The sequence below is a fragment of the Macaca thibetana genome, chromosome 19 (assembly GCF_024542745.1).
Source record: "Macaca thibetana thibetana isolate TM-01 chromosome 19, ASM2454274v1, whole genome shotgun sequence".
Lineage (NCBI taxonomy): Eukaryota > Metazoa > Chordata > Mammalia > Primates > Cercopithecidae > Macaca > Macaca thibetana.
In genome coordinates this window covers 49699453-49724888 of record NC_065596.1, presented here as the reverse complement: position 1 = coordinate 49724888, position 25436 = coordinate 49699453, and the positions used below count along the sequence as shown (strand labels likewise).

Sequence of the window (25436 nt, the reverse complement as noted above, 5' to 3'; positions counted from 1 at the left end):
TACCCAATGAGATGGAGGTCGTCTCAGCAGAGCCCCATCACCCACATGCCCCACTGCTGGCCTAGCTCCTCAGAATGTCAGTGCAGCGAGCCTTAGGTCATGTGGCCCAGCCACATCCTTGGATGGCCAGAGAAACCGAGACCCAGAGCAGGCGGCAATTTACATAGGATCACACCAAAGTCGGCGCTTCCTCCCATCACGGCTCCTCCTGCCCCGTGGGAGGACTCAGGGCTTCCCATGCATGGACTGAAGGGTAAGAGAAGCCAGACCCGCACGGAGCCTGACAGGTGACTGCATCCAGCCCCCAGGCCTGTCTGTCCACAGGCAGGAGGTGTGGCCTTTCCTCCAGCACCCACAGGTCTCAAGCAGGAGCAGCTCAGAGCCAAGCCGAGAAGGCGGCCTCTCCTTTCCTCTGCAGATCTCCCTCTGGAAGGGCCTCTGGTAAACAAATACCACAGCAGTAGAACCCTCCTCCCAAGGCGTCGCAGTAGCCCAGGCCGTGGTGGCACTGCTCAGCCCACTCAGTTCTGCCTGTCAGAAAGCTGCGACCTTTGCAGAAAGGTATTCAGGGGTACAGACGAGGCCCCTGAAGCCAGAAGCAGGGATCTAACCCTTCACAAACGGTGCTTTACTGTAGATCTTACACTGTGTCCCTACCACACACCAAAAACATAATTTAAAAAAAAAAAAAAAAAAAAAAGAGGGAAGCTGGGCGAGATGGCGAGATGGTCCACATCTGTCATCCCAGCACTTTGGGAGGCCGGGGCGGGCAGATCACTTGAGGTCAGCCGTTCAAGACCAGCCTGGCCAACATGATGAAACCCCGTCTCTACTAAAAATACTAAAAAAAAAAAGTAGCTGGGCATGGTGACGCACACCTGTACCTTCCGGTTACAAGGGCGGCTGAGGCAGGAGAATCGCTTGAACCCGGGAGGCGGAGGTTGCAGTGACCCAAGATCATGCCACTGCACTCCAGCCTGAGTGACAGAGTGAGACTCTGTCTCAAAAAAATAAAATAAAATAAAAATAAAAAAGAAAGATGAAGGCCCAGGGGCGGTGGCTCACAACTGTAATCCCAGCACTTTAGGAGGCCAAGGCGGGCAGATCACTTGAAGACAGGAGTTTGAGACCAGCCTTGCCAACACGGTGAAACTCCATCTGTATAAAAAATCCAAAAATTAGCCAGGTGTGGTGGCGCATGCCTGTAGTCCCAGCTACTTGAGAGTTGAGGTGGGAGGATGGCTTAAGCCCAGGAGGTAGAGGTTGCAGTAAGCTGAGATCGTACCACTGTACTCCATTTTGGGCAATACAGCCAAACCTTGTCTCAAAAAAAAAAAAAAAGAGAACAGAAGTAAACTTTTGGAGGTGATGGATATGTTTATGGCATAGATGGTGGTGACAGTGTCACGGATGTCCACTTATCTCTAAACTTATCAAGTTGTACACACTGACTATATACAGCTTTTTGTATGCCAATCATGCCTCAATAAAGAGGTTTCGAGAAAACAAAAATAAAAACAAATTCAAACTGTGCTACTCCCAGAATAAGATGTGAACAAACTGAAAGAACGACCCAGAAGAGCTGGAAATTATAAAAGGGAGCCAGTAAAACATCAAAAGACAAAAGCTGGCCAGGCGCAGTGGCTCATGCCTGTAATGCCAGCACCTTGGGAGGTGGAGTCGAGAGGATCACTTGAGGCCAGGAATTCAAGACAAGCCTGGGCAAGCCTGGGCAACACACTAAGATCTCATCTCTATTACTTTTATAAAATCGTATATTTTGGGGCTGAGTGCAATGGCTCACGCCTGTAATCCCAGCACTTTGGGAGGCCGAGGTGGGTGGATCACCTGAGGTCAGGAGTTCGAGACCAGCCTAGCCAACACGGTGAAACCTTGTCTCTACTAAAAATACAAAGAATTAACCAGGCATGGTGGCAGGCACCTGTCATCCCAGCTACTTGGGAGGCTGAGGCGGGAGAATCGCTAGAACCTGGGAGGTGGAGGTTGCAGTGAGCCGAGGTTGCAGGGAGCCACTGCGCTCCAGCCTGGGCGACAGAGCGAGACTCCATCTCAAAACAACAAAAAATTAAGTGTTTTTGTAAAAAGGTAGAAAGTCAGGCCTGTACAAAGGGGGCTCCCCTAGAGACCTGGATTGGAACAGAATCCCTCAGGGGACCCCCAAGCTGGGGTCTCCATTTCACAGGGACCTGTGCTTCCCCCGGTCAGTCTGCCACATGCCTGCCTTACAACGCCATTCACCAGCTCTGCTGCCGAGAGACGAGAGTGCAGACAACTGGCCTCTGTGAGCCACGGTGAGCCACCCCCGGTCCCCGCTGATGCGCGAGAGGTGAGCGCTTCACAACACGCTCCCCGAACTATGTCTCCAGAAATTACTACCAGAAAAAAGTGAGTTCATTAACAAATTATGTAGGAAAGAAACCATACTCAATGATGTCCAGAACTAGCCGGGTCAGAATAAAGATTCCAGGCTTTGAAGGTGAAGCACCAGGAAAACAGAGTTCCAACACATCTTGCTCCCTCCCCAGTTCCTGCCTCTGGGGACCCTCCTTTCGACCCACTCCATTTGCCAATAAATCAATAGCACTCAGCACTAGAACAAGCTCTGCCTGCAGCAGCTCCTGGAACAACCGTGAGAAAAGTGCCCACTCAAACCAAAAATAGTATCCATCAGTAAAACCCATTAACGATCAAGTCCCACACGCAGCAGAAAGGGTGCAAGCCAAGTTCTGCCCTCAGGCACTAATGCATCATTTGTCTACGAGGCCAAGACCTAAGCGACGGACGTCGATCTTCTTTCAAAGTCATCTCGCCGCTCAGAGACGGGAAGAGCTACCTTTGAGTTTAACGCACACTTGAGGGGCGTCTCCTTTAGTCTGTTCTGGATCTCGGTGGATGCTCCGTTCTGCAGCAATGTCTCTATGACGCCTTGGTAGCCCCAGCGGGCAGCAATGTGTAGAGGGGTGTCTCCTTTCTCGTTGCCAATGTCAAGCCTGCACGACTCCACGTCGTAGTAGACCAGAGCCTTCACACACTGCAAAGAGATGGGGAAAGAGCATCGCTCATGGACGTACCAAGCCTCGACAAGGTCTGTGCTCTCCTCGGCCTCCTCACCAAGCAAATGCGCGGTAATAGACAGAACTCAGAGGTGTCACAGTATCTGATCAGGACACCTCATTCTTTTTTTTTTTGAGACAGGATCTCTCTCTGTCATCCAGGCTGCAGTGCAGTGGTGCAGTAATAGCTCACTGCGGCCCTGAACTCCTGGGCTTAAGCGATCCTCCCGCCTCAGCCTCCTGAGCAGCTGGGACTACAAGCATGCACCAGCATGCCTGGATTTTTTATTGCTTATTTTGTAGAGACAGGGTCTCGCTCTGTTGCCCAGGCAGGCCTCAAACTCGTGGGCTCAAGCAATCCTCCCATCTCGGCCTCCCGTAGTGCTGGAATTATAGACGTGAGCCACCGCGCTCAGCCAGGACACCTCATGCTTGCAAAAGGATGAAACTGCCAATCAGTAAGAAGTGGCTGCAAAAACTGTGATATCTCCATGTATAGAACAGAGTTACTACAGCAGGCCTGAGACTGCTAACCACTGAGAAGCCTGCTTGCAAGACTGCTAACCACTGAGAAGCCTGCTTGCAAGACTGCCTGTTGGCCTGAAACATTCTATGGGTGCCTGGATGTGGGGAGTGTTCCCAAAGTTCCCTAATTCATTAGGTGGCTCATACTGGGCCTCAATTGTTTTATACAATGCGGTTTATGCTGAGCGCTGAGTTTCTTCTGGGAGTATGGCATTTTGGAACATGCTGTCCAGAAGGTGCTTATGGGACTAGCCTTCAGTAACTCTTGGGGACTGAGTTCCTCCCGAGTGGACCACACTTCCTGTGTGGGGTTCCAACTCACTGCTGGAAGAACTGAGCCCACCCTGTGTGGCTCCATGAAAAGAGATCTTTTTTTTTTTGAGACACAGTCTCGCTCTGTCGCCCAGGCTGGAGTACAGCGGCGCAATCTCAGCTCATTGCAACCTCTGCCTACTGAGTTCAAGTGATTCTCCCACCTCGACCTTCTGAGTAGCTGGGATTATAGGTGTGTACCACCACGCACAGCTAATTTTTGTATTTTTTTGGTAAAGATGGGGTTTCACCATGTTGGCCAGGCTTGTCTTGAACTCCTGACCTCAGGCAATCTGCCGGCCTTGGTCTCCCAAAGTGCTGGGATTACAGGTGCCAGCCACTGTTCCCGGCCGAGAGAGACTGTTTGAAGCTCACCCCTGCTCTCCTCTGGACTCCACCATGTGCCTGTTTCCTTTGCTGATGTTGTTCTGTGGCCTGCTGTAACAAACCACAGCTGCGAGTGCGACTGTCTGCTGAGTTCTGTGAGTCCTCCCAGCAAATCGCTGAGCCCAGGGGTGGTCTTGGAGACCACCGACACAACACACGATAGATCACTGCAGCTATTAAAGAATGTGCTAGATGGCCGGGCACAGTGGCTCACACCTGTAATCTCAGCATTCTGGGAGGCCGAGGCAGGCGGATCACTTGAAATCAGGAGTTCAGGACCAGCCTGGTCAACATGGTGAAACCCCGTCTCTACTAAAAATACCAAAATTCGCTGGGTGTGGTGGCACACACCTATAATCCCAGCTACTCAGGAGGCTGAGGTTGGAGAATCGCTTGAACCCGGAAGGCAGAGGTTGCAGTGAGCCAAGATCCCATCACTGCACTCCAGCCTGGGTGACAGAGTGAGGCCCTGTCTCAAAAATAAATAAATAATAAGCAAATAATAAAAACAGAAAATGTAAAAATTGAATATGTACACAAGTAAGAACCAGACGGTAGCAAGGATAAATGAAAATGATTTGACTTCAGGATAAGAAAATGAGCAACTTCTTTTTAAATTTTTGTTACTTCAATATGGCATCTGTAATATATTAAATATTCCTTTTTTTTTTTTTTTTTGAGATGGAGTCTCGCTCTGTCACCCAGGATGGAGTATAATGGTACGACCTTGGCTCACTGCAATGTCTGACTGCCACGTTCAACTGATTCTCACGCCTCAGACTCCCGAGTAGCTGAGATTACAGGTGCCCGCCACCATGCCCAGCTAATTTTTGTATTTTTAGTTGAGACGGGGTTTCACCATGTTGGTCAGGCTGGTCTCGAACTCCTAACCTCAGGTGAACTGCCCACCTCAGCCTCCCAAAGTGCTGGGATTACAGGCGTGAGCCACCGTGCCTGGCCTAACATTCTTTCATATTCAAAAAATTTATACACCCAGTGTTTCAGTAATTATTGACACAAAATACATTAGACTAATGAGATGTCCCGACTTCTCTACGAGTGGGAAAAGGTGAACACAGCGCACCGCCCCGGGAACATCAAGGGCCACTCACGTCCTCGTGGCCGTAGGTGCAGGCCAGGTGGAGCGGGGTGTTCCCGTTGTTGTCCTGCACTTCCGCGCTGGCCTTGTAGTGCAGCAGCAGCAGCTGCGGAGATAAAGGAAAGCGATGAGCAGGGCACAGCTGGCTCCCTGGGAGGCCCGGCCTCCAGTCTTAGCAGGGGGAGGTCGTTTGTTACCATCTTCAATCTCATTTCTGCTACTACTCAAACTATACCAACACCCATCCTTCCTGACAGTTTAGAGACTGAAGAAAAAAGTCTAAAGCCCCACCTTTTCTTCCCCTAGATGATCAGGAAGTTTTTCTTTTTAGAGAGAGGGTCTCATTCTGTCTCCCAGGCCGAAGTGCAGTGGCACGATCATTGCTCACGACAGCCTCGACCTGCTGGGCTCTAGCAAACCTCCCGCTTCAGCCTCTCAAGTTGCTGGGACTATAGGCGTACACCACCATGCCCAGATAAATAAAAAAAATTTTTTTTGGTAGAGACAGGGTCTCCCTAGGTTGCCCAGGCTGGTCTTGAACTCCTGGGCTCAAGCAGTCCTCCTGCTTTGGGCTCCCAAAGCACTGGGATTACAAGCGTGAGCCACCACGTCCGGCCAGGAAGTTTCAAATCTAAACCTAAGGATCTTGTCCAGGAGACCCAGAAAGTCCTCCCAGGACACCCCGGGAGTCCTTGGACTTCCTGACTACTGCTGCAGCAGAGCTGCCGTGGAACGAGGAGGACACAGCACCAGGAGATGGGGGTGCAGGGTAGCCAGCATGACCGTACGGTCACCCGCGCAGAACACCAAGCTCACAGGTGCAAAGCGACAGCCCACCACAAAGGCACCACTGCTCACCGTCACGCTCTGGTAGCCCTTCTGACAGGCCAGGTGGAGTGGAGTGGCCCCGTGGTAGTCTGTGGCATTTACCACGGCGCCCTTGGAAACCAGGAGGTCGATGAGGGATGCCTGCCCTGCGGAGCAGAAGGCACAATGGAGAAGGAAGGCACAGAGGACTTCCACACCTTAACTGTAAAACCACAACACTATTGTACCCTGCTAGTCCTGGGCATGAAACACACAGTAGATACTTTTGCTGCTAGAGAGGACCTACAGGTAATATCAAGTAAGGCTCTGCAGACTCCGGACACGCTGGGGTAGACCTTGGAGGGGATCCAGCCAAAGTCCACCTCTCAGCAATAAAAAATAATGGGAAAGAGCCTTACACTTCCAGAGGTTCCATGACTCATCAGTTCCTAAGATGGAATATTATGCAGCCATTAAAAAATACAAGTAAACATATTCTTGCATAGTGCTAAGAGAAAAACTGCACACAGCAGAATATTATGAGCCCTAGAGCACCACATATTTTATGCACCCACACAAGCACGCAGACACCCCAGACACTCATCAATCACAACGATCTCTGGGAGACAGGGATGGCCGGGGACTCTGGAGGACCTTATGTTTTCTATCTTGAATGTGCACTTTATTTTTTTTATTTATTTATTTATTTATTTTTGAGACAGAGTCTCACTCAGTCGCCCAGGCTGGATCTATCTCAGCTCATTGCAACCTCCACCTTCCAGGTTCAAGCAATTCTTCTGACTCAGCCTCCGCAGAAGCTGGGATTATAGGCGTGCGCCACCATGACAGGCTATTTTTTGTATATTTTGTATAGATGGACGGGGTTTCTCCGTGTTGGCCAGGCTGGTCTCGAATGTCTGACCTCAAGTGATCTGCCCACCTCGGCCTCCCAAAGTGCTGGGATTACAGGCATGAGCCACTACGCCCAGCCAAATGTATACTTTCAAAGACAATAATATTTTTTAAAGGCAGGGCCACAAGAACTGCAAGCTGACGATTTTGAGACCGTTCCCATAGTTCAGATTCAAGCCTTCCCTCGCCGGGCCCCCAGCCCGGGGCAGCATTAGGCAGTGTTTCCACGCTGTGGGAACCACGCAGGGGGTTTCACCCAGCACAGGAGGCAGCAGGCTGGCCGTCGAGGCCTGTGGAACATTTGCTCCTCTTCTCCTTCCGGCCCTTGGAGGGCGGACCCATGACGCAGCCCCAACTGCCAACCCCCAGCCCATCAGCCAGGCCTCTCTGCTGGGTCGCCTTGGGCACCATCCCTTTGCTGTGACAGCCCCTAGGGGCCAGCCCAGGACCACATACCACAGAGAGCAGCCACATGGAGAGGGGTGTGCCCCCTGTCATCTCTGGAGAATGGAGTGACAACTGAGGGATCATTCAACCTCCTAGAATACAGAAAGAGACAGAAAACTACACAGGCGAATGGCACAGCAAAGCCTCTCCCTGACCAGGTAGATAGGCAGGTGCCACGGAGAGCAGGCGGTCCACAGGATGCCCCGCAAGATGTGTGTCTCCGGGACTGTCCCAGGGCTCACCCGGCGTGAGGAACAGAGGTACCTGGCCCTAGAGTCTCTCCCCCACCAACCCTTTAGGCCTCTACACCCAGCAAAATAGCCTGACAAGGATAATGAGAAACCAAAAATCTTACTGGGAACAACGGACATTCCTCCCATCCTAAAACCTCCTTTCTGAGGCTGGGGCAGGCCCTATAACCAGCCTACCCGGGCGGCCAGTCTGCCAGTGAGCAGTGCTTTGACAACCTGCAACCTATCCGATTCTCCAAAGGGGCAGCTGCTATCATCTCCACTGTAGAGCAGAGGCAGCTGGGGGGCAAGGAGGACAGTCCTTATCTGCAGTCACACAGTGCACAGTGGAGAAGGTCCAGGAGGCCTCCTGTCTCCTGCTTCCTGGCACACCGAGCCTCCACCAGCACCTTCTTACCCAGAGACGAGTTTCTCGCAGTCATCGCAGAAGCAGAGAGGGTGACACATCTTTTGGACGGCATCTTTATCGTGGTCCTCTTGGCTCAGAAGTCTCTCTACTTCTTTCTGGTTACCTGATGCAATGTGCTGAAAAGTGACATCCAAAATGCTATCCACATGCAGGAATTAATTATTAGAAGTAAATATTTTGAGAGCCCTTTTTTTTTTTTTTTGGATGGAGTCTCGTTCTGTTGCCCAGGCTGAAGTGTAGTGGCACAGTCTCGGCTCACTGCAACCTCTGCCTCCCGGGTTCAAGCCATTCTCCTGCCTCAGCCTCCCGAGTAGCTGTGATTACAGGCATCCACCACCACGCCCAGCTAATTTTTGTATTTTTAGTAGAGATGGGGTTTTGCCATGTTGTCCAGGCTGGTCTCAAACTCCTGACCACAAGTAATCCACCCATCTTGGCCTCCCGAAGTGCTGGGATTACAGGCGTGAGCCACTGAGCCTGGCCGAGAGTCCTTGTAGAAACGTTCATCTATGTGTTTATGGATGAAATGATTTGCTCTCTGGCATTTCCTTCGTAATCATACTGGCGGTGGGGAAAGCAGGCGGGGAGAGATGAAACAACTGCACAAAGGTGGCCTCTGCTCATTCTACTACTCTCTTTATTTCTGGAAATGTTAAAAGTTTTCCATAATTAAAAAAACAACAATATGCCTGGAGCGGTGGCTCACGCCTATAATCCCAGCACTTTGAAGGCCAAGGCAGGCGGATCATTTGAGGTCAGGAGTTTGAGACCAGCCTGGCCAACATGGTAAAACCTTATCTCTACTAAAAATACAAAACTTAGCTAGACGTGGTGGCGGACGCCTGTAATCCAAGCAACTTGGGACGCTGAGGCAGGAGAATCACTTGAACCCAGGAGGCAGAGTTTGCAGTGAGCCAAGATCACACCATTGCACTCCAGCCTGGGTGACAGAGCGAGACTCTGTCTCAAAAAATAAAAACAAAAACAAAACAAAACAAAAAGTGACAAAATTCATAAAGCAATAGGAATGGCGGGCAGACAACACATCTCTGAACATCAGTGTGGATTTTGCCACCTCACTAGAAAAAGCCTCAGTCCTGTTCCTCTTGCATTCTTTTTTGTTTGTTTGTTTCAGTGAATCCCTACAGGGTGATAAATAACAGAATTTATTTATTTTTTTTAGAAACAAGGTCTTGCTATGTTGCCCAGGCTGGAGTGCAGTGGCACAATCAGAGCTCACTGCAGCCTCAACCTCCCAGGCTCAAGTGATCCCTCCCACCTCAGTCTCCCATATAGCTGGAACTACAGGTGCACACCACCAAGTCCAGCTTCATCTTGTATTCTGTTTATTTATCATTATTATCTTTATTTTTATACTTGCTATGGACTAGGGGATCCTCTTTTATTCTAATAGAGCCTCAGCCTGCAATGGAAAGAGAATAGCTGCAATGAGCAGGAAACTCCATCAACACACAAACCTGCGGAGCTCACCCTGTGCTTCCTGGACGTGCTTCTTCCCCGGGACCCACTCTGGCTCCAGGTTGCCTGGAAGCCCAGCAGCCTCCCTCAGAGGGCTCTGCCCTTGGCCAGCCCTCACGGACTGCCCTGTGGGCACCTTAGCGGCCTGCCTGTGGCCAGTGTCTGAGCAGAGAGCTGCCCCCATGTGCCAGGTGACCAGACCATCAGGAAGTCAGGCACCGTGTTCTCAACCCAGTGCACACACCCACAAACATCTGACAAGGGGCTCCTTGAGCCCAGCGGAGGCATCAGCTCTGCCAGGGCTGCCAGCAGAGATGCCACTGAGCTGGCCTGGAAAAATGAGTAGTATTTTGAGGAACTGAGAAAGCAAGAGGCCTGGCCTGCGCCCAGTGTGTGCTGCCCAACATAGCTACAGCACAGCGTGCGGAGGGAGATGGGGAAATGTGCTGGTCTCACTCTGCCACCCAGGCTGGAGTGCAATGGCACAATCATAGCTCACGGCAGCCTCCAACTCCTGGGCTCAAGTGATCCTTCCACCTCAGCCTCCTGAGCAGCTAGGACTACTGGTGCCCGCCACCACACCTGGCTAATTTTTGTATTGTTTTATAGAGATGGGTACTCATGATGTTACCCAGGCTGGTCTCAGGCTTCTGGCCTCAAGTGATCCTCCCATTTCAGCCTCCCAAAGTGCTGGGATTACAGAAGTAAGCCACCCCATCCAGCCTTGATCCCAGATTTAAAACCTCAGCATTCCTACCACCCATTCTGACTGAGCACAGAATGGAACTTCAGGGTTTATGTAGACCACCACCCTGATGGAATTTTTTTTTTTTTTTTTTTTTTTTTTTTTGAGACAGAGTCTCTCTGTTGCCCAGACGAGAGTACAATGGCACAATCTTGGCTCACTGCAACCTCCACCTTCTCGGTTCAAGCCATTCTCCTGCCTCAGCCTCCCGAGTAGTGAGACTACAGGCATGCGCCACCACACCCAGCTAATTTTTGTATATTTAGTAGAGGCGGGGGTTTCACCATGTTGGCCACACTGGTCTTGAACTCCTGACCTCAGGTGATCCACCCACCTCGGCCTCCCAAAGCGCTGGGATTACAGGCATGAGCCACCATGCCTGGCCAACCCTGATGCTGCCAAGCGATGCAGCGTTCCTCACCCACCTTTACCCACAGAGACGTCCTGGTGTCTCACCTTAAACAGGCAGTCGGTGGGAGATGAAGTCATCTGAGAGAGTAAGCTCATTCTCTGCTTAAGGAACAGCCTGTCACCAAATCCCTCAGACTCCTGCAGGAAAAAAACCGAACGCACCACGAGACGTCGGTGCAGATCCTTCAACACACAGTGCCCCAGCAACAACCCCGGCTGAGCAGTATCAGCTTCCAGAGCAGTATCGGCTGTGCCTCTCACCCGCCTCACACAGGACCCGCTCGCTGAGACGGAGGACAGGCAGGGAGGACAGGCAGGGAGAAGGGCTTTCTGGAAGTGGAGGCTTTGACAGTTGCTCCCAGCAGGGGAAGGGGGTGGCGGCGGCACCCTGACTGCATGTATATGTGGAATGTGCCATCTCCAGCGTGGAATGCAGCACACACCATGGTCCTCCAGATGGAAACTCACAATGCCCTGGCCTCCCTCCCTCCCTCCTCACGCCTCTGACCAAATGCCTGCACAGCCCAATTCCCTGCTGTCTTCTCTGGGGCCTTTGGGCAGGAAAGCCATTTTACAAGCTGGTCTCAGTTTCCCAGTGTCAACCAGCTGGAGAGAGAGGGGTGTTGCTTTTCGGACGTGCCTATTAAATAATATGGCCACATGGCCAGGCGCAGTGGCTCACACCCATAATCCCAGCACTTTGGGAGGCTGAGGTGAATGGATCACCTGAGGTCAGGAGTTCGATAAGAGCCTGGCCAACATGGTGAAACTCGTCTCTACTAAAAATACAAAAAATTAGCAGGGCGTGGTGGTACACGCCTGTAGTCCCAGCTACTTGGGAGGATGAGGCAGAAGAATCACTTAAACCCGGAAGACAGAGGTTGCAGTGAGCTGGTATCACACCACTGCACTCTAGCCTGGGTGACAAAGTGAGACTCCATCTCAAAAATAAATAAATAGGCAAGGCGCAGGGGCTCATGCCTGTAATCCCAGCACTTTGGGAGGCTGAGATGGGCAGATCGCCTGAGGCCGGGGGTTCAAGACCAGCCTGGCCAACAAGGCAAAACCCCATCTCTACAAAAATACAAAAATTAGCCAGGCATGGTGGTGCATGCCTGTAGCCCCAGCTACTCCGGAAGCTGAGACATGAGAATTGCTTGAACTCAGGAAGCAGAGGTTGCAGTGAGCCAAGATTGCGCCAATGCACTCCAGCCTGGGGACACAGCAAGACTCTGTCTCAATCATCACTCGATCAATCAATAAAATGGCCACGAGGCCAAATCCAGGAAGATATATGGGGAACTCATGACACAGACAGAGATTAACTACTCCTCCATCTCTTTGGGTGTTTCAAGGATCCACCCCAATTAATAAGTTTAGATCTTCATATTGGTAATGTTCACCCAGATACAAAAATCTAGGATTGGGTGCAGTGGCTCACTCCTGTAATCCCAGCACTTTGGGAGGCTGAGGCGGGAGGATCACTTGAGCCCAGGAGTTTGAGACCAGCTGGGCAACACACAAGACCCCACCTCTGCAAAAAAATAAAAAATTAGGCTAGTGTGGTGGTGCATGCCTGTAGTCCCAGCTACATGGGAGGCTGAGGTAGGAGGATCACCTGAGCCCAGGAGTTGGAGGCTGCCATGAGCCATGATCATGCCACTGTACTACAGCTTCAGTGACAGAGCAACACCCTGTTCAAAAAAAAAAAAAAAAAAAAAAAAAAAAAAGGCAAGGGCCGGGCACAGTGGCTCACACCTATAATCCCAGCACTTTGGGGGGCCAAGGCGGGTGGATCACTTGAGGTCAGGAGTTTGAGACCAGCCTGGTCAACATGGCGAAACCCCGTCTCTACTAAAAATACAAAAATTAGCCAGGTGTGGTGGCGCATGCCTGTAATCCCAACTACTCTGGAGGCTGAGGCAGGAGAATCACTTGAACCCGGCAGGTAGAGGTTACAGTGAGCCAAGATTGCGCCACTACACTCCAGCCTGGGCGACAGAGCAAGACTCCATCTCAAAAAAAAAAAAAAGGGCAGAACTCTAGGTATTTTTCGTAACACTTTATGAAATCATTTCTAGCAAGACAGTTCGATGCTCCCTTGAGCACCTGCAACCAAACCGTGTAATGACAAATTCGCTTCCTGAAAAAGGGTCTTGGTGGGAAGTAAAGGGAATTTCTTCCAGCCAGCAGCTGGCAGAAGGCCCCCAAACTCTGACAAATTTGTGGAATAAGGATGTCTCCTTACAGCCCTCTAAGTTTTGACTTGGAGGTCCACCGAAAGATACAGCCGACAGCACCTCTGGGGATAGGCCATTCCTGGGGGCCTCTGCCAAGCAGGGTCCTCCCAGCAGTTCCCCCAGGAGGGTTAACTTAGCAAATGAATACCAGCACCTGAGAGAGGCGCTTTTGCCCCAGCTGCTGTGTGCTATATAAAGCTCTAACAATCCGCTTTACACCGCGGTTCACAGCTGAGCAGCTTAGGGTCAGAGAAACATCACACATTGTTATCCGGGTAAATCCAGCACTCTTTCTGCAACTCTGGTTAACGATTTAGACAGCAGTGATGAAGAGAGGTAGGTCTCCCAAGACTGAATCTTCAGGGAAGAATGAGCTATTGGAAGAGGTGGGGGGGACATCAGCAAGGACTTACTAGAGAAAGGGGTACATCCTTTTTATGAGAAACCCACTAATGTAAGGAAGGCCAAAAGCATGCAAAGCTGCAGCCAAGAATGGTACAGGTTCTTTCTTGTCTTTTTTTTTCTTTTATCTTTTTTTTTTTTTTTTTTTGAGACATGGTCTTACTCTGTCTCTCAAGCTGGACTGCAGTGGTACAATCATAGCTCACTGCAGCCTTGAACTACCAGGCTCAAGTGATCCTCCCACCTTAGCTTCCCAAGTAGCTGGGACTAAAGGTGTGCCACCATGCACTGCTAATTTTTTGTAGAGATGGGGGTCTTGCTACATTGCCCAGGCTGGTCTCTAACTCCTGGCCTTAGGTGATCCTCCTGCCTTAGCCTCCCAAAGTGCTGGGATTACAGGCGTGAGTGACCAGGCCCAACCCAGATTCTTTCACAGTTCTCTTTTTTCATTCACAAAGGTAACACTAGAGTCATCCCAGCAATTTATTTTCAGAAAGCTGAAGTCTTCATTTATGAACATGTTTAAAGAATGCTGAGTGGGTGTGGTGCCTCATGCCTGTAATCCCAGCACTTTGGGAAGCCGAGGTGGGAGGATCACGAGCCCAGGAGTTCAATCCCAGCCTGGGCAAAATAGCGAGACCTCGTCTCTACAAAAAATTTAAGAATTAAAAAATTAGCCAGGTGTGGTGGCGCACATCTGTAGTCCCAGCTACCCAGGAGAGGGAGGGAGGATCCCTTTCAGCACAGGAGATGGAGGCTGCGAGCTAGGATCACACCACTGCAGTCCACCCTGGGTGACAGAGCGAGATCCTGGCTCTAGGAAAAATAAAATGCTATGGTCATCTCAAGTATATCTCGCAGAGAAAATTTCCATGAGACTGCATTCTATAAAGTCAATAGTAAAATCTAACTCGATGTCCTCATATTTAATCCTTAATACTTTTCAGAAACCTCTTCTGCTGTGAGAAGATACACTTGGGCTTTTTCCCAAGGAAACACCATCGATACATAGCAATGACTCTCCACATTCCTAAAGGGAACGTCATTACTTAAACCCGTGAGCAGCTAGGCCATAATACAGACAGAATCATAACAACAAGGAAGCCACCACGCCTGCTCTGTCAATTACAGACCACAGCAAATAGATGAGCATCTCTCAATACCTGTAGGGTGGGCTTCACAGCCAGCCTGAGGATGATGCATACTTGTTCTCAAGGTTTCACCAGAACCAACCATACTCCATCCAGGAGGGCAGGACCAGGGTCCAACACCCTGACAAGAGGGGTGCCTTGGACTGTGACCCTCCCTTGCCCATCCAAACCAAACACTATTTTTTTTTTTTTTTTTTTTTTTTTTTGAGGCGGAGTCTCGCTCTGTCGCCCAGGCTGGAGTGCAGTGGCCGGATCCCGGCTCACTGCAAGCTCCGCCTCCCGGATTTACGCCATTCTCCTGCCTCAGCCTCCTGAGTAGCTGGGACTACAGGCGCCCGCCACCTCGCCCGGCTAGTTTTTTGTATTTTTTAGTAGAGACGGGGTTTCACTGTGTTCGCCAGGATGGTCTCGATCTCCTGACCTCGTGATCCGCCCGTCTCGGCCTCCCAAAGTGCTGGGATTACAGGCTTGAGCCACCGCGCCCGGCCACCAAACACTATTCTTAAGGGCATCTTTACACCTCAGATGCAGAGACAAACAGACGTGCCCAAGATGTCTGAGCCTGCAGAAGGAGTGGACTCAGGCTGGGCACAGTGGCTGGCACCTGTAATCCCAGCACTTTGGGAGGCCAAGGCAGGCAGATCACTCGAGGTCACGGGTTCGAGATGAGCCCAGCCAACACAGCGAAATCCCATCTCCATAAAAATACAAAAATTAGCCGGGCATAGTTTTGCGTGCCTGTAGTCCCAGCTACTTGGGAGGATGAGGCAGGAGAATCGCTTCAACCCGGGACAGGCGGAGGTTGCATTGAGCCGAGATTGCACCACTGCACTCCAGTCTGGGTGACAGAGCAAGACTCAGTCTCAAAAAAAAAAAAAAAAAAAAAAACCTAAGGACTGGACTCAAACCCTCAAACCAACACCAGCACGAGAGAAGCAACCTCTCAAATACTACTCCCAATCTGCCTGCAATATTTTCTGAAATAAAAGGAGGTGTGAGAAGCCAACGGATACTATTTGGTCAGCCACCTCCTTACAATCTGGTGAAGGCCTCCACAGAAAGTGAGAAAAGAGAAGACAGCCACGCTATGGGGGCGGCTAGGGGACGGGAGCATCTTCGAGAGGTGGACACTTCCTTCCAGGTGACCAGAGACAACCCAGGCCCAGCAAGACACAGCAGAGTGATTCCTCTGCAGGGCAGGAAAGCCGGCCAGGGAGTGAACTCTCAGGCCAATCAGAGTGCAAGACCCAGAGGGCAGGGCAGACACCACAGCAGGCAGAGTAAGAGAAACACAGGTTCCTAGAGCCTCAAAGAAAACAAGTCAAACTCACAACTCTTACTCCCCAGCCATGGAAATGAAAAGAAATTCTGAGGCTGCACACACACACAGGTAGAGACACAAGAGCACACACACACACATTCTTTTTTATTTATTTATTATTTATTTATTTATTTTTGCTGTAGAGACAAGGTCTCACTATGTTGCCCACACTGGTCTCCAACTCCTGGCCTTGGGTGATCCACCCGCTCAGCCTCCCAGAATGCTGAGATTATAGGCATGAGCCACTGCACCCAACCCACACACACCCTCTAGAAGGTTGCTGATTTCCCCCTAAATATGGAAACAAGGCAGAAGGAAGTAACTTTTCAAAAGAGCCACAGCCAGCCACATCTGAGATGCGATGGATGACCCCCAATTTCATTGGCAGTGAGTGGGGGAATCAAATCAGACTTCAAAGAAGAGAGATTAATTCTTCATCAACTACCTGAATACTGTCAATGAGTACAGCGAGATCATGACCTAAAATGTTGGTTAAAAAGGTAATTGTGTTCATTTCTTGTCACCGCCAAGTCATGTGGAGGCGGAGGCTCGGGTGTGTTGAAGATTCAGCTGCACCCATGACCCACCACCATAGCCAAGGAAGGCATTGCACTGCTGTGCCTGTGACCCACTGCCATGGCTGAGAAAGGCCTTGCACTGCTGTACCCATGACCCACTGCCATGGCCAAGGAAGACATTGCTGCTGGCGGTGTAATGGACGTTAACACCGCTTTATGAGGGGTGCTGAAGGACACCCTCATCCACAGTGGCCTAGCACATGGACTTTGCAAAGCTGCCAAAGCCTCAGACGAGTGCTGAGCCCATCTTGGTGTGCTTGCATCCAACTGTGATGCGCCTGCGTGTGCCACGTTGGGGAGACCCTGGGTGCTGAACACCAGGTCAAACTAATTAAGGTTGATGACAATGAGAAATGAGGGGAATGGGTAAGGCCTCTGTAAAACTGACAAGAGAGAGGAGACCCTATGAAGGGGCTGGCTGCAGCTGTGTAGCAGTTAAGGACTATGACAAAGAATCTCGGCCCAAGGATGTCATCGAGGAGCGCTTCACATGCAAGAAATGAACGAATAAAATGCTGGCTCACATTCCTCAAAAAAAAAAAAAAAGATACAATTGTGTATGCACAGAAAAAAAAGACAAATGCTAAAATATTAATAAATGTCACCCCTGGCTAGTAAGTTTACGGGAAGTTTTTGTTGTCTTCACTGCCATTTTATAGTCTGCAAATATTATTTGTAAGCAAACATTAGTCTTCTAATTAGAAAAAAATTAAGCTATTCTTTTTTTTTTTTTTTTTTTCTTTGAGACGGAGTCTCGCGCTGTCACCCAGGCTGGAGTGCAGTGGCCGGATCTCAGCTCACTGCAAGCTCCGCCTCCCGGGTTCACGCCATTCTCCTGCCTCAGCCTCCCGAGTAGCTGGGACTACAGGCGCCCGCCACCTCACCCGGCTAATTTTTTGTATTTTTTAGTAGAGACGGGGTTTCACCGTGTTAACCAGCATGGTCTCAATCTCCTGACCTCGTGATCCGCCCGTCTCGGCCTCCCAAAGTGCTGGGATTACAGGCTTGAGCCACCGCACCCGGCCATAATTAAGCTATTCTTTTGGGGAAAAAACAGTACTCTCTCTCTCTCTCTATATATATATATATAAATATACATCCATATTTGAGACAGAGTCTCACTGTGTCACTCAGGCTAGAGTGCAGTGGCGTAATCTCGGCTCACTGCAACCTCTGCCACCCGCATTAAAGCAATTCTCTTGCCTCAGCCTCCCAAGGAGCTGGGATTACAGGCACCTGCCACCATGCCCGGCTAATTCTCTTATTTTCAGTAGAGACAGGGTTTCACCATGTTGACCAGGCTGGTCTCAAACTCCTGACCTCAGATGATCCACCCGCCTCGGCCTCCCAAAGTGTTGGGATTACAGGCGTGAACCACCATGCCCGGCCCAGCACACAATATAATTTCACTTACGTAAAATATACATGGGTAGGAAAAAGACTGAAAATGCATGAACGTGTTAATAATGAATGAATGCGATGGAACTGCCTGTACCTGAGGGCGCCTGGACAGGCTGATGCTGTCTCCCAGACGCTTTACCTCATCATTATTTTGAGAGATTCTACATCAAGCTCTGACAAAGATGAATGTTCAATCCTCGGTACTCTCACCTTGTAATACAGAGATCTTTTCATTTTATTGATTTCAACTTTGTGATTTCTGTGAGTATGATCACGTTTTACTCATTGTTACGTAGTGAAACAGGCCAGCAGGACACTTGTGGTTCAAGATTCTGGCGATTCACGCAGAAATATAATCACACACCCCCACTCCAGCCAACACTCACCAACAACCAAGGAAACAATGGCAAGACCACTGAGTCCTCAAATTGCACACATTAATAGTCTCACTGATGGCAGCGGTGGCCCATCGGGAGTGGCTGCTGCAGACGTAAGCTGCAGTGGAGGAGGCGCGGCCAGAGTTGTGCACTCTGCAGGGGCAACAGGAGCCAGGAACAGGCGGGAGCCCCATCACCCACTGAGTTGGCAGGGCGGGAGCCCTGAACTCCCAGGAACAGCTGCAGCCACCCAGCCGCAGCTCCGGATCCAGGCACCTCTGAGCTCTCGGGGGCCCAGGAAGTGCCCCTGCCCCGGCAGACTTATAAGTGCCTGCTCCTGCTCCCCTCACTCCTGGCACCCACTCCTCCCCACTCCTGGCACCCACTCCAATTTCGGAGCAAAGGTGAGGCCAAGTCAGGTACCGCTGCAACCCAGCCAAGTGTGCGCATGCTTTGGGTGACGCTGACACGCCAGCCTCCTGATGCCTCAGACCCCTCCAAGATTTTGGGAGCTGATGAGCATGGGAGAGAGGCCAAGACAGGGGCTGAGAGCAGCTTGGCGCAGGCCTGCAGGTGCCCCTTGGCACAAACAGCCTGGGCGCACTGGCCAGCATGCTGACGGTGGCAGAAGGCAGACAGGCTCCCGGGCAGAAGGGCAGGTCCCGAGTGAAGCCCCACCTTCAGAACAAGGACCGCCTGAAGCCTGGGGGCCGGGCTGTCAGTTCCAAGTGGAGTCCATGGCCCAGAGAGAGAACTCATGGTGCTTTTTCCAGGCCCACCCATGGACCAATCAGCACATACTCCCTCCCTTCTGAGCCATAAAAACCCTAGACTCAGCCAGACTCAGACAATCGGGACTACTAACTGCGGAAAGGAGCTACCTACGTCGGGCCTCTTTGACTCGTCAGGATGACCTGCCTGTGGTAAGGAACTGCCCACTGTGCGTCTTCTAAGAGCTGTTCTGCCATTCAGTGAAGCTCCTCTCTGCCTTGCTCACCCTCCACTAGTCTACGTAACTCATTCTTCCTGGACATGGGACAAGAACTCAGGACCCACCAAATGGCAGGACTGAAAGAGCTGTAACATAAACAGAGCTAAAACACGCTCCCAACTCACTACTCTGCAGGTGACAAAAAGGAGAGAAGAGCTCTGGTCCTTCAGGGAGCCCAACCTAGTTCCCTGAGCCAGGGCTATGACACTCTCCTTGGGGCTCTGCAGTTCCTGGTCTCTCCAAGCTTCCAGGCGCCACTGTGTTCCCCAGTGCCCACCGTGGAAGCGGCCTACAGTATGCCTGCTCTAGCTGCATCCTTGCATGGAGCAGGACCCTGCACGAGCAACTTGGAGTTACCCACACCACCTCAGTCAGCACACCATGCCCGGTTGCGTGCAGTGGCCGGACCCTGCACTTGCTCACATACCCCTTGCCACTCCACACCTGGCTTGCCCTCGGCAGGCATGCGATCTGGGCCAGCAGCGCAAGCCAAGTGCAGCCCACCAGGCCAGAAGGGTGAAACAGGCCCAGCAGGCCTGAACAAAACTCAGGCAAAGGAGCTTACCAGCCACAGAGATTTCCGGCTGGAAAGGCGACAGCCCAGGGATTCCGTGACATCACTTCTTGAATATCAAGGTCAAGAAATCAAAATTCCCTGCTTCTGGCTTCCCTTTGTACCCACATGTCTTTGGAGAGGATGGGGACTAATGAAGTAGGATATTAACAATGAAAATCCCAATGATAACCCACCAACTTTTACCACCAACTGGGGGCTTGGTGTTTTCACTGAGTGATTTTCAAGACTCACAGCCCTCAAACAGCTGAGGCCCCATTCCTGGGAGGCAATTTAAGAAAATCTCTGCCCACATACCAACCCCAGCAACCTATCAAGGGAACCATGATGCCCACAAAGGCAGGCCAGGGCAGGGGTGAGATCTTACAGGGGGTTTAGCGGAGAGGCTTCCTTGCCGAATGTATTCGATGGCAGCTTCGAATGAGGTCAGGCAGTATCCCAGTTCATCCTTTGCCGAGCTGCTGAACCTGAAGTTTTTGATGTAACTCAAATTTGCCATCCTAATGAAAGGAAGAAAAAAGTTACGTTGTTGTCTATTCAAGTCACACTTCTGCAAAAACAGTATTACTGGCTCGGGCGACTGACCAAATACCTAAAGTGTCGGTTCGCTCAGGGAGCTACCACCACGCTCCCCTGGGTCTCTCTGCAGAGCATGTGCGATTAGGAACACAAGTAAAATCACTAGCTAGTTCCCTGAAATAGTCTTTAGCAAGCTGATTACTGTAAACTGAGCTGTGGGTTCCAGGGGGAAGATGATGGGTTTGGGGCCAGAAACAATGGCAATCAGCTTTCTGCTCAACCACTGCCTAGACACTCGTTCCAGAACAAGAAACATAAGCTCTCTGGGCCTTGGTTTCCCCATCTGTAAGTGGATAGATGAAGCGGGGGAGGCTCCACACCTAGCTCATAACAGGTGTCCAACTGAAGGTGGGCTTCTCCTAGAGTTATATTAGAACTACCACAGTGCAGTGCTGCCTTTTTTTTTTTTTTTTTTTTTTTTTTTTGAGATGGAGTCTTGCTCTGTCGCCCAGGCTGGAGTGCAGTGGTGCCATCTTGGCTCACTGAAAGCTCCACCTCCCGGGTTTACGCCATTCTCCTGCCACAGCCTTCCGAGTAGCTGGGACTACAGGTGCCCGCCACCATGCCTGGCTAATTTTTTTTGTATTTTTTAGTAGAGACGGGGTTTCACCATGTTAGCCAGGATGGTCTCGATCTCCTGACCTCGTGATCCACCTGCCTCAGCCTCCCAAAGTGCTGGGATTACAGGCGTGAGCCACCGTGCCCGGTCAAGCGCTGCCATTTTTAAAAGAGCATCTTAACAGAAAATGTTACCAATTAGGGATCTCCGTTTTCACAAGCAAGTATAACAGGACTGATAGCAGATCATCAGCACACATGGTCTCCAGGTTCACTGCAAAGGGGAAACACACATTCAATGCCATCATGAGATTCAAATGGACTGACAAGCGTATCAACTCCCTACCACCGCACACCTTGAGAAACCACATATCAAGGAGATCATACATCGGGGAAGAAATGTCATTGCACAAGCTCCTTTACAGTGTCCTGATCAGATGTCAGGTCCAGAGGGAAAAGAATGCCCAGCATTTTCAGAACATGACCAAAACAAGATATTAATAACTCAGGCCAGATACGGCGGCATGCGCCTATAATCCCAGAGCTTTGGGAGGCCAAGATGCGAGAATTGCTTGAGGCCAGGAGTCTGAGACCAGCCTGGGCAATATAGCAAGACCCCCACCTCTACAAAAAATATGAAAATTAGCCAAGTGTGGTGGTGCATGCCTGCAATCTGAGGTACTTGGGAGGCTGAGGCAAGAGGATCACTTGAGCTCAGGAGTTCAAGGATGTAGTACAGTGACCTACAAATGCACCCAGCCTGGGTGACAGAGTGAGACCCTGTCTCTTAAAACCAAAAAAAAAAAAAAAAGGAGATGTTAACTCCAAGCAGACCATGACTTGCCACCCTCCTGGACAGTGAAAGAGCCCAGGGAGGTGGCTACAGTGATACAAAATGAAGATGAGTCCAGAGCCATCACCAAAAGCCTCTTTCTTCCTAAAGTCACTAAGGTCCTTCCTAAGGTCACTTCCACTTTATAGACATGGAGTCCACTGCCCATGTGGAGTTTCACTTTTTTTTCATTTTGAAATTTTAAGTAATTCATTCACGTTTAAAAATTCAAACAATACAAGAGTAAACTGTGAATGTTCCTCCCATCCCCGCCAGCCAGTCTCTTTTCCCAGAGGCTCCTGCTGCTGCTTCCTGCACATCTGTCCAGGACAGCTATGAGCTCACCATCACATCATGGCTACACAGCTGTCCCCCTTTCTTTGATGCTGTTGGCTGGAAGTCTACCATATGCATTCCTCTTTATTTCATTCGATATACTCAGGATCATCCCTTATCTACACATATAGCTATATCTCATGTCTCTTCCTTATTGACTTTTCCTTGTTTTTTTTTTTTTTTTGAGAAGGGGTCTCGCTCTGTCACCAGACTGGAGTACACTGGTGTGATCACAGCTCACTGCAGCCTCCAATTCCTGGCCTCAAGTGATCCTCCCACCTTGGCCTCCCAAAGCACTGGGGTTACAGAGGTGAGCCACCGTGCCCAGCCCCATAAAAATCCCTTACGATAGCATCACTCTTTGCTTTTTCATCTGGATGTAGCATCTCCCCCTTGGCCAGGCCCCTTCCCAAGCACAAACCTCTCTGGCTTGGAGACTGTGTGATGAGCTGCACCACCTTTCGCAAGCAGACAAGCTTCTGCTGTGGGGAGGTGCATTTGTTCAGCTGAGCCAGCTCTCTTTTGGCACGAGGTATGTTAAAGCTGTAAAATAATTTGGAAAGTGACAACTTCAGAGCACAGTAAGAGAACTCTTCGGCCTGGATCTAAGAATACATCTCAGGGTCTACACTTCTCACAACAAACCAGAAGGAAGGAAACACAAAAACAGATACTGACAAGTCATCTGACTCAAGTCAGCGGCAAAACAGAGCAGCCTTCAATCCCATTCAGGCTGCCGGGTGATACAGCTGTACAAGAAAGTTGAAAAAAAAAAATCCTATTCCTAGAGGGAAAGAACCCAAAGAGGTTTGTGGGAGGTGAAACATTTTTGTGTCCCAATGAAACTTAAATTAGGCCAGGTGCAGTGGCTCACACCCATAATCCCAGCACTTGTAAGCCAAGGTGGGCAGATCATTTGAGGTCAGGAGTTCAAGCCCAGCCTGGCCAACAAGGTGAAACCCCGTCTCTACTAAAAATACAAAAATTAGCAGGGTGTGGTGGTATGCACCTGTAATCCCAGCTACTCGGGAGGCTGAGGCAGGAGAATCACTTGAACTCGGAAGGCGGACGTTGCAGTGAGCCGAGATCACGCCACTGCACTCCAGCCTGGGCAATAGAGTGAGACTTAGTCTCAAAAACAAAAAAAAAAAATTAAAATTAAAAAAAATGAAACTTGGCCGGGCGCGGTGGCTCAAGCCTGTAATCCCAGCACTTTGGGAGGCCGAGACGGGCGGATCACGAGGTCAGGAGATCGAGACCATCCTGGCTAACACGGTGAAACCCCGTCTCTACTAAAAATACAAGAAAATTAGCCGGGCGAGGTGGTGGGCGCCTGTAGTCCCAGCTACTCGGGAGGCTGAGGCAGGAGAATGGTGTGAACCCGGGGGGGCGGAGCTTGCAGTGAGCCGAGATCGCGCCACTGCACTCCAGCCTGGGGCACAGAGCAAGACTCCGTCTCAAAAAAAAATAAAAATAAAAATAAAAAAAGAAACTTATATTAACTCCTAAGTAGGTGCCTCTATGGCAAGGTTCCCTTGGGTGGGCAGGTGGGATGTCCCCTGCATGCAGAAACCACGTGGGCAAATTACATGCCCACTTGGGGCATGGGGACTAGCTGCACAAAACCCCGTGCCTAGTGGCTTCCATCCAGTCGGCGTGCTGGTGCACAGTGTGGGAGGGGGATGGCTACACACAGTCACCTGTAAAGGGTAGCCCTTCATCTTTGGTTGCAAGTAACCGCACTGTTCCTCAGAACCAACCATGTCAAATCCGCGTGTCGCCTCTGCCACTGAGAGGGCCTACTTCCAGGAGAAGACAGCGCCCTGCCTCCGAGAACACCAAGCGCTGTGGCGTGAACCCTTACCTGAACTCCGGTTTCACACCAATATCTTTCTGCTGAAGATCTTGAAGGCTTCTTGTGATTTTGTTAAAGGCAGCATCCTAACAACAGATTTTAACGAACCTTCAAATTTCTCAAAAAGCACAGCAGGCTTCCATCTTGGGTGATAACAACTGAGAACCTACCTCGCTTGCCTCCATGGTCCCCACGTATTTAAAGATCAGGTCGTAAATTTCATGATGGACGTACATCTGTGGAATCAACAGATCCCATTCAGGGTGTGAGCAGGCAACAGGGTGTGCCTCCCAGCCATTCCGCCCCAACCTCACCTCCACTGCCTGCTTCATCAGGCTCATCTGGGCCTCCTGCTTGGCGAGCATTTTCTAGAGGGCAAGAGAAGCACAGTGAAAGGGCTTGGATTTGCATGGGGGTGCACCGCAATCCTCCCTCTTGGAAGTCTTGCTGCTTACCAGGTGAGAGTCCCTCAGAAGCTGCTGGAGGCATTTGGTGTAGAGAGCATTCGCTGAGTCCTAAACCACACAGAGCAGAGGGACCTTACCAGCGAGGCCATGATGCGGGAGCCAGAGCAGGTAAAGCGCCCAGAGTTTCAAGGATTAACACAAGCTTTATCAAGTCAATTACATGATTTTTCTCAACTTTTTTTTTTTAGGTGTGTATGCATTAAAAGCAGGAGAAATTTCCCCTTGGGGTTAACAAGAGGATAGTAATACTCATTTTTATACTTCCTCATGGCTTATACCACTTGGTTTTTGTTTTTGTTTTTTTAAGAGAAAGGGTCTCACTTTGTTGCCCCAAGTAGAGTGCAGTGGTATGACTACAGCACGCTGCAGTCTCAAATGCCTGAGCTAAAGTGATCCTCCCACCTCCGCCTCCCAAGTAGCTGGGAATACACGTGTATGCCACCACACCTGGCTAATTTTTGTATTTTCTGTAGCGATGGGGTCTTTCTATGTTGCCCAGGCTGGTCTTAAACTCCCAGCCTCAGGAGATCCTCCCATCTTGGCCTCCCAAAGTGCTGGGAAGACAGGCTTGCACCACCATGCCCGGCTACACTACTTTTATAGTTAGAGAGAAACATTTTTAAAAGACTTCAAACAGTAAGGCAGCACCAGGCAGTTCCAGAGAAAACTGAGGGTTCCGGGTGCCCTGCACTGAACCGAGACAGGGCACGCCAGGCAAAGGGCAGCACGGCTACTGACTATGTGGTGACGGAGGCTCTTCCTCTCGCATTCTCGGAATGTTCGGTGGAAAGAGGCAATGTTCCTGTCAAATCGCTCGGAGTGTCTTCCCAAGAACTCTCTCACATCTTCAATGGTTTTCAGGGAAAAGGGATCTGACGGTGCCAAAGGCTCTTCTGAAAAAGAAACAGGTCGGGCC

General features: G+C 50.5%; 1 protein-coding gene across 3 annotated transcripts in view; it reads right to left on the bottom strand.

Moving 5' to 3' along the window:
- Window positions 1-25436, bottom strand: part of ANKRD27 (ankyrin repeat domain 27) — an 80561-nt gene that overhangs the window by 23981 nt on the left and 31144 nt on the right. For all 3 annotated transcript variants that reach the window (XM_050771976.1, XM_050771975.1, XM_050771977.1), the window contains 14 exons: window positions 25259-25413; window positions 24509-24568; window positions 24368-24421; window positions 24224-24289; window positions 24063-24139; window positions 22620-22741; window positions 21226-21304; window positions 20261-20393; window positions 10904-10996; window positions 8212-8339; window positions 7573-7655; window positions 6256-6371; window positions 5411-5503; window positions 2855-3052 (listed from right to left, as the gene is read on the bottom strand). In XM_050771976.1, the coding sequence (XP_050627933.1) occupies window positions 2855-3052; window positions 5411-5503; window positions 6256-6371; window positions 7573-7655; window positions 8212-8339; window positions 10904-10996; window positions 20261-20393; window positions 21226-21304; window positions 22620-22741; window positions 24063-24139; window positions 24224-24289; window positions 24368-24421; window positions 24509-24568; window positions 25259-25413 (1457 nt within the window). The remainder of the gene's footprint in view (window positions 1-2854; window positions 3053-5410; window positions 5504-6255; window positions 6372-7572; window positions 7656-8211; window positions 8340-10903; window positions 10997-20260; window positions 20394-21225; window positions 21305-22619; window positions 22742-24062; window positions 24140-24223; window positions 24290-24367; window positions 24422-24508; window positions 24569-25258; window positions 25414-25436) is intronic.